The sequence below is a fragment of the Cantharellus anzutake genome, assembly GCF_015039405.1.
Source record: "Cantharellus anzutake strain C23 chromosome Unknown EI90scaffold_20, whole genome shotgun sequence".
Lineage (NCBI taxonomy): Eukaryota > Fungi > Basidiomycota > Agaricomycetes > Cantharellales > Hydnaceae > Cantharellus > Cantharellus anzutake.
Genome location: NW_024066970.1, coordinates 51,886 through 61,284, shown reverse-complemented (window position 1 = coordinate 61,284; position 9,399 = coordinate 51,886). Strand labels below are relative to the sequence as shown.

At 47.1% G+C, this 9,399-nt stretch overlaps 1 protein-coding gene across 1 annotated transcript; it reads left to right on the top strand.

The window, feature by feature from the left end:
* Positions 1-4,544: 4,544 nt before the first annotated feature.
* Positions 4,545-5,387, top strand: EI90DRAFT_2918913 (uncharacterized protein; the record flags this gene model as incomplete). Its single annotated transcript, XM_039054671.1, has 2 exons — positions 4,545-4,697; positions 5,184-5,387. Coding segments are annotated over 2 exons (357 nt in total), but the record flags the coding sequence as incomplete, so codon positions are not given.
* Positions 5,388-9,399: the final 4,012 nt, after the last annotated feature.

Genomic DNA, 9,399 nt, shown 5'->3' with positions numbered 1-9,399 from the left:
TGTACAAGTGCCAATATATATAATGGGGGGGCAAAAGCACAAGGAAACAAAGGGGAACCGAATCAGAACGAAGGCATCTGAACGGGAACAAAGGGATGACAGAAGCGGAGTGGTACTGTTATAAAAATGGGGCCTAATTGGCCCATTTCTATAGCGTCCAGGTGCAGGAGGGGGCCGTGACATTGAGAAGCTGTTACAATTAATGTAACAGATGTTGTAACAGTGGGGTTTACAATACTGTACAGAGGCCATAAGAGGCTAAAAATGGGAATTTCCCATTTCCATAACATCGCCCCCCAGGCTCTTATGGTCTCTGTGCAGGACATCAACAAGAGAAAGAAAAGAAAAGAAAAGAAAGAAAGGTTGTGAGAAGCCCCACAATACAGAAAAATTCCCTTGGCCAGCACCAAAACCCGGTGGGAAAGCTTGGCACAAGGTTTAGATTAAGAAATAAATTTTATGAAAAATTTTAAGAAAATGTAAAAAAAAAGAAGGAAAAAGAGAAAAAAAAAAGAGGGTCCCAGCCCCCCAGACTCCAATGGGCCACCCAGCAGCCCCCCACAGTCCAGCCCCCAGGGCCCTAACAGTGGACTTGGGGTGGTGGCTCACCCGGTGGACGCAGCAGGCCAGGGAGATTGGGAGGGGGAAGCGGGAATGGGTCCGTGCACGGCTGGATGGGTGCCAGACTCACCCATTTCGACAGTGGATGCGACCGAGGGGGGCCAGGATGCGTCTGTCGTGGTACTGGATGCGGTGGAGTCGATAGACGCGCCAGATTTGGCACGGGGGGGTGTGGGGAGGGAGACGGTGACGACGACGACGACGACAGCACGGTTTCAGGGCGCGCTGAAGTCGAAGGGAGAGGTGGGGAGGGGGCCAGACGTGGTTGGAGGGGCGAGTGGTGCGTTGGGAACGATGCGCGCATCGTAATCGGGTGCGAGTTCCATGGGATTGGTGGTGGAATGGCCAGGCGTGAATGCCATGGAATCGACGGTGGGACGGCCGGACACGGTCGTAGTGGGGCCGTTGGACGACGCAGAGAGGTGGTGGGAGAGGGAGGTGGGGCTGCCAGGCGCGACTGGGCAGAAACCGTTCGCGTCGATCCGAGAATGGATCGCGTCGCAGTGGGCTGACGTGTCATTTCCTGGTGTCGACGCGACGATGGAGGGAGGGGAGCTGGGCTGGGAGGGTGTACTGGGCTGGGCTGGGTTGTTTGGGCTCGGATCGGGTTGGGGGAATGGCCCGGCTGCTGGGACGCAACGATTGCCTTCTGCGCGCTGTAGGAGAAATAACGGCCACACTATGGAAACCCATTATGAAAATATGCCAGATAAATCACAAAACCTCATACGACAAGTAGATATGAGAACATAGAAGGACCTGAATTTTAACGAATTTTACGAATTTTTACGAATTATTACGACTATACACGATAAATCGAAAGAAAGAAAAATAACAAAAATACTTCAAGCTTACCATCAACGAGACGGAATTCTCGGGGGAATTTATAGCAAATATTAAACCAAGAATTAGGACAATCGACCAAGATTTGACTATAAAAATAATCAGAGAACCTCCACGGAAACTACTTTCCCACGTCCGCACACATAGCAAGGATGGAAGTACCACGGAACAAAGATTCCTCAGGAACTAATGCAAAAGTCAAAGTCGTGTTTATAATAGGAAATGTAGATGTCACCCAAACGGAACCAATGAGAGTAATTATAGGGGAAACTACCCATAAACGACAGAGATATGACTAAAACTCCTGCAAAACGAGGACAATGTCTAAAAAGCAAGCGCGAAGATTAACTAGTAACGACCGAGACAAGCTTGATAGCCCATTAGAAAGGAAAGGATCTACTCTTAATCCTCCCAAATTTCCATAATAAAAGGATCATGCGTTAATGAGAAATCCAATAACGGGAATAGCGACATCAAAAGTCCGAGCTCAGGGACAAGACGATGATTGCGTAGGATCCATAATTAAAACATACAACGAAATTTACACGGAAATTATGAAAAATAGGAAACTATAGTTATGCAAATTCTCAGCCCAAACGGTCCAGCCGTTGTGAAGTTATACCCATGACAGGAATATAGGAATCCGCATCATGTGTAATGACATGTGAGGGTGGCGATGCGCAGGGAACCAGCCGTCGGAACCGAGATCCGCACTTCGGCAGATCGCGAAGACCAATTTCCGTCCAAATAAGGAAGAGCCCGGTCAAAACAAAGCACGAAAGGTGCAAAACAACCTTAGATCATGAGGGAAAAATCTGAAATAAATCACAGAAGCCCATATGAAAGAAATAAACACCCGCGCATATCATAAATCCCGAACAACTAAACGAAAACGGCTCCCGCATACGAACAACTATGGGAACGACGCACGTGATTACCGAATGTGCGCGCGAAACTTTGCTAACTCAACGAATACAGGGAAATAGGACACAACCTTAGTACCATTGGAAAGGTGGGAATAAATGGAAATTTATGATACCAAGAACGTGAGAAAACATCCAGAAATGAATGAGATACAAGGACATGAAGTTAGAAACCTGAAAACACGCGGGAAGACAGCTTCAAGAGGTCTAGAGCCCTAAATAAAATACATAAAAATATGATATCTTCGAGGACGACCTACTATAACAACGAACAATACATATGGAGGATTAGGATGTGATAATACAAAGGGGAATCAGGGAATATGAACGAAATTCACGAAAACTACTAAACTACGACGGACCATGGCGGGAATTTTAGGGAACGATGTTCTAATGAAGTAGAGAGCTATAACACATTCGTTTGAGTAATTCTTGATTACTAGCAACTTTTTCTTTCAGTTTTAAACCTGAATAATTCACTCATTTATCATTTCAGTCTCATTTTAACTAAAATGTCACTAAATAAAATTGGAATAAATCAGCTGAAGGTCTCAGCACAGTCGCACGCATAGTAATGCGAGGTTTGAATTCAGTATGACCGAGTCATAGCGAACTTAATGGGAAATATGGGGAATTTGAAATAGGGAACTGCGGCAAATGTGGCGCAGACAAATTCTAATTAACCATTAAAATAGCTTAGGCGAGGAAGGACAATAAGGATTCCAGGCGCAGTCTGACCGCAGTAGACCGCAGTTCAGCGCAGCAAAGCGCAGCGGAACTATAGCGTGAAAATTTCACTTTTTATTCAGTTTGAGAAAAATACACTGTAAATAAATCCTGTAAATAGAAGGTAGAGCGTGAAAAAGGAAGGCGACCCAAGGAGTATAAAAGGGAGACCCTTTCTGCGACCTTTCGCCCCCCCCAGAGAAGTAAGAAAATAGAGTATTATTTTTCTCAAGCATTTCTGGTTGTCACTCCAGTGCGAAAAAGTGATATACAGTTAAGATTGCCACTGTAGTAAAAGGCAGCAATTAAGGAGAGAAATATTAAGTAGATATTTCAACAGGAGAGCTGGTTAACACTCCAGATTTCAAAGTGTAAACACAAAACAGTTATTTTGCTACTGTTAAAACAAGCGATAAAATAAAGACAAAAATAAAACGAACTAAAGGGACACTCCAGACACCATCCAAATTCATTAACTGAATAGAATCTTTGAAACTTCACCAAGTAGAAGATTAAATTCAAGTTTAAATCCAAATTAAACAACGCTACACAGAATTACACCTAGACAAATTAATAAATTTCAATAAAGAAACAGCTCCGCAGGGCTCGGTTTATCTGTAAGTCAATTCCCAGGAACTTTAAAACTAACCCATAAAAATAGAATTAGCCAAAACACTCGGATTGGTACTATATTTACAATAAACAACACTAGTACACTTCCCCATCCTAACTAAAGAACCAGGGAACAGCTTGGTGGTGGTCTCGTTTGAACCTCCCAACTGACCTTCCTTCGTTCTCTCCTTCAGCGCGTTCCAGATGTAAAATAAAATCAGTAAATTTCATTTTTAAAACACTCCAAGCTGAAGCATCGTTGCCAGTAAGTAAATTAGGGCATGGATGTGTAACTTGGCACAGTGCTCCTGGTCTGAGTTGCTGAGGCCAAAGCCCTCTGCGACGGAGACAACTCCTTCATCTCGCTTCTGGTCTCTAACACCATCCAATTCCCCAGAGCTATTATAAGAGATGGAAACTTATTTCTGAACCTGTCCTGGAAGCAACACCAGACACCGCAGGAAATTTGCTGCGAGAAAGTGTAGTTGAATGTGAGTATGGGGCCTCAGAGACTGACCAGATACTTTGTGATGATGATTACAACTTTGTGTGAGTTTTTGCTCTGGGATCAAACAATGGCTTTACATTGTTGTTTGCTACCAGTAATCAACAAAGTGACAATCAGAATGATGCCAAACCATACAGTGATGATGGGTCAGAAGACTTTGCAGGTTCCAGCCGAACATCTCTAGACAAATGGATGGAAGCTGTTGAGAGATATAAGGCAGATGCAACTTCGTGACAATATAACCAATTTTGTGTGCCTTATTTCCTTGAATTTTTATTGCCTGTCAAACCTGCCATCCAGATAACCAACCCCTCTCAGACTTGGACTACAAGAACCTCAAGATGTTCGATGTTCTGATCCACAGCAACATTTCCAGCTCAACATACAACATCATTCAGTCACACTTTGAAGAACTTCAACTGAAATCACTGTATCAACTTCACTTGAACATGTCAAGGCTCTCTGTCAGGGCATGCCCTGCCCAACCCCACTCTGCTACCCCCACTCCACATCGCTCTCCCTTTCTTCCTTTCCTCCTTCTCTGCCTTCCTTCTTTCTCTCTTTCTTTCTCTTACATGGACCACCTTTCCTGCTGTTCAATGTATCACCAGCACACACGCCACATCCCCCTTCTGTACTTACCATTCCAATATTGCCATCACCACCACTGCACTCACCTTGCACCTACAGCAGACCCTCTCAGGATCTCCCATGGAAACACCCGGAGAGCCATGGCTGTGTGCAAGGGTGATGTGGTGCACCCCACATGACCCACCCTGCATATATAATAACAGCTGAAGTGGGAACCAAAGAAGTAGCCTTCTTCTCACATTCCCACTTCAGACTAAGTGGTTGGGGATGCTCACTCCATGATGGGACCGCCACTATGCATAGCCACTACTCATCCCATCGAGTCCCCCCCCCATGCTGGGACCTTGCCACTTTTGGAGCTGTCCCTGACACTCTCTCACATCATAGAGTACTCATATGACTGTTGCATCAACAGTTGTTGCTGTTTTTCATCTGAACTTCCCAACCTTCATGCTTGTCCACACTGCAGTCAACCACGCTTCAGACCAAATACCTGTGTTCCCCTCAACACTTTCCATTATCTCCCAATAGGGCCTTGCCTCAAGGCCCTTTATCTGAACTGACACTTTGCTAAACTACTAAAGTATCGTGGGACTCTGGACCTGGGCACTGTTATAGAGCATGTAATTGTCTGGAAGCGGAGAAGGGACTCTGGAAGGAGGGACCTTGGCCTCAGCGACTCAAGTGGAGCACTGTGCCATTGGCTTGTTGTCTAAGGTGGTCCTTAATTTCAGGTTAACAGGGGGAGTCTCTTGGGGGGGACAATCCAGTCGATTCTGGTTCTCTAGTCATCGATTTCAGACTAGGGGTACAGGAAACTATGTACAGAGTGTATATATAATAATACAGGAGTGGAGTCAGAGGACAAATAGAACCCAAAGGGAACAAAGGGAACTGGAAGGAGACAAAGGGAGACTGGATGAGGGAACAATCCCAAGGGTCAAGGGTTGGAACTCTATGGTGCTTCCCAAAAGGGCAGGGCCAAGAGGGGAAGGAGTGGAGTGGGTTGTGGGGAATGACACCTGACTAATATGGAAAGGAAGCATCCATCTAAATAAGGAAGAAGCAACAAGAGGATTAAATGACACCATACAGTAGAGACTGCAGGGTCCGGAGTCAGAAGTCAAAGTCCGGAATATTGGCTAGACATAATAAATGAAATGCAATAAGGAATACAAGGAGATAAGATGGAGGAGGTCAAAGTCCGGGGGCAGAGATGTGACTGGAGTTCCAGAGGTGGAGGTGCAATGGGGTTCCGGTGCAGGAGTCCGGAGCCAGAGGTGTGGAGCATCACAAGCTCTGGTCTGGAAGGTACAAGGTTGGGATTGGACCTGGAGTAAACTGGAGTTGGACTGGAGGTAGTGTTGGATGTTGTGTTGGAGCCAGAGGTGGAGTGGGCTCTCAACAACCAACAGGGGGAGGTGGAGGTGGAGGATGTGAAGTTCTGGAGGAGGAGATGGAGGTCCAGAAACAGGAGTGGAGGTCCGGAGTTGTATGGATATGACAGGCACGGCAACTATTGACGATGTCTTTCACAGGGCTCACTATCTTGGTCTACTGCAACAACAGGTCAAAATAGATGGGCAGCAACACCAGCACCGCTTCTTTAGCGACCATCACGATGTTTCCCTGGGCATCATGATGGATGGATTTCAGCTATTCAAGTACCAGCATGATGGCAGCACAACTTTCTGGCCTATCATTGCAACCAAAGGCATGGAAAGACTTTAATTCCTTCCTACGGCCACTTGTTGATGACTGAAAGCAACTGGCACAAGGAGAGTGGGCATTGGACATAGCTTCGAATGAGACTTTCAAGCTGCATGCCTACCCAATTTCTTGCCATGGTGATATGATGCTATGAAGCACTTAATGAACTTTAAGGGCCCTAATGGCATCTTTCCTTGTCCGGTTTGCCACATCAAGGGTACTAGGAACCTTGATGGCACAACAACTCACTATGTTCCTCATGGGCCTCCTCATGACCAGCCCCGAGTCTGCAATACATACTGGGATACTTCAGGTGGCTTGCTTCATTCTGAGTCTGACTACTGGCACACCCTCTCAGAAATCACTTCCCTTCCAGAGGCTCGAAATCGAAGCTTTCCCATATTCAACAACTGTCAGGGACGCGACCCCGGGTCCCCATGACCCCTCTCTACAGTCCACAGTCTAGCCTGTAAACACAGCCCATCTCAGGGCATAACTACTGTGGGTAAGAAAGTGTATAGATAAATGAAGAGTAGGCTACACTTGCCTACTGTGGGTAAGAAAGTGAGAAGAAGGTTAACTTCTCACTTTCCCACAGTGGCCCCAATATGGCGAAAACTTCCGGGGATACCCGGAAGTCACATGAGGTGGGATCATGCGGCGCGCGGAGCGTGCGGTGCAGGAAGTGCGCGGGAAGTGGAGCGGGTCCGGACACGGGTCCGGGTCCGGGCTAAGTCAGGGTATGTGCCCTGACAACAACAGTCCAGTATCAATGGGAACTGTGTACTAATTGAGCTCCCATCTATTTCGATATCTTCCTCTTTCCCCCATGACTGGATGCACCTGTGCTTAGAAAATCACTCAAAAAACTTAGTCACACTATGGGAAGGAAAATATAAAGGGTTGGACGAAGGAAGTGAAAGCTATTGTATCTGTCACAAATGTCTTTCCTTGAAGGATAGGTTGATCGCCATCCAGGTGATGCTGTCGGGTGGAGCTCAGTGTTCCAGGTCATCCGATGGTGGGTCGGAGACAGACTGGAGGTGGGGCAGAGCTCCAAGGGTGACAGGGTGTTGAAGGGACTCGGCTTCAGCGACTCAGAATGGAGCGCTGCACCTGGTATGTTCTTGTTGTCCCCATTTGTCAGGGGAGCTGGCAACAGAGGAACTGAGGCTGCCAGCAGGAGGCCCCCCCCCTCACTACTTAACAGAGGAGGTGTTAGTGAGGGTCAATCATTTGTCACGCAATTTGTTGGGTGTTATACCAGGGCGTCTCTGGGAGTGCCTGTTACTCTGTTCTTAGGAGCAGCAGACGAGTGGGATGCAATAGACGTCCTGGAAGAGGTTTTTGGAGGGCTGAAGACTGTTTATATTATAACTGGGGGAACTATTTACTAGGGGGGTATGTGCATACATATAGTAGAAATAATTGGATCTGAAGGTAAACAAAGGTTACCAAGGGGAAGGGGAAGTAAATAGAAAAGGAATCCACAAGACAAATAGGGAATAGGCAAAAAGCCCGAATTACGTCTGAGGTTTGTGGAGTGAGAGAATTAAAAGCCAACTGAATGGCAAGGTCTGGAAGTGTCTATGAACAAGCAGGGAACTACAGAGAAAGATGTCCGGAAAGGTCCGGAGCCCGGAAGTTGTAGTCCAGAAGATTGGGGTTGTAGAAAATATCAAATGATAAAACAATAAGATTATCAAGACTGGAGGTAATATAGGAATGAGGAGGTACTGGAGGTGTGGAGACTGGAGGTTGGAAGGAGAGTGGATAGGCAAGTTGAGATTCATCAACAACAAGCAAGCCCAACTCCTTTGAACAAGGTGTCTGAGGAGGTGGTGGTATGGTGGTGGAGGTCCAGAGGTGATGTGGATGTAGGTGGGTGGCAGAGTGAGAGAGAGTCGGAGTAGGAGGTAGTCCTAGGGTCGTTGGCATCGACCGGAGGCAGTGGAGAGAGATTGGGAGGGCTGGTGGAGGTCATAGGAGTCGTGTATGGATAAAGTGGAGGGAGATGGAAGATCCGGGATATGACTGTATCCCAGACAATGTCTGGGAAATAATTGGAAAAGAAACAGCTCTGGCTGGCAATACAATACCTTCATCTTTTGGACACCATACCCCCAACATCTGGAGTGAAAAACATCTTTTCACAGCTGAAGATTGGGCTTTCTAGATGGTCCACATCGCACTGTATGTCCTCAGAAACCGCTTCAACCATCCCAAGTACTACAAACATTTCATGAAATTTAACTCAATCCTTAAATGCACGATCCAATATTCTTTCATGGAGCAAGATCTGGATGAGCTTGAGCAGGACATTGTTGAGTATGTGAAAGAATATGAAATGTCAGTTCTCTCATTGTTTAAGTTGCATGCATGACATATTTGCTTTTCCAGTATTTACTACCAGTTCTCCGCACAATGACAGTCTACCTGCCCCCTCACACTACATGCACTTCTTCATATCCCATACGACATCCGAAACAATGGGCCACCATGTCACAATTGGACCTTTATCATGGAGCGGTGGTGTGTGTCACAGCCATGCATTCCGGCCCGTTAGCCACCCATCCTGATGCCGCCCGAGCCCATTCCTGCTATGCGAGCGTGAGCGCGAGCCCTGACCTCAGCCCTATCCTCCCTGAGGACTCCCTGCTCACTCCCCTGCTTGCCCCTAGGCTCCCCTGCACCTGGCCGACTCCCCCACAGTCACACCAACCTTCCTGCCCTGAGTCCGCCTCCAGCACCGTGCCCAGCGCAACTCCCCTACCCTGCCCACTTGGCCCCTACAGGGCCGCTACCATTCCCGCGCCCAACTCCGGCCCAACTCCGAGTCCAGCGCCGCTATGATACCATCGCCGC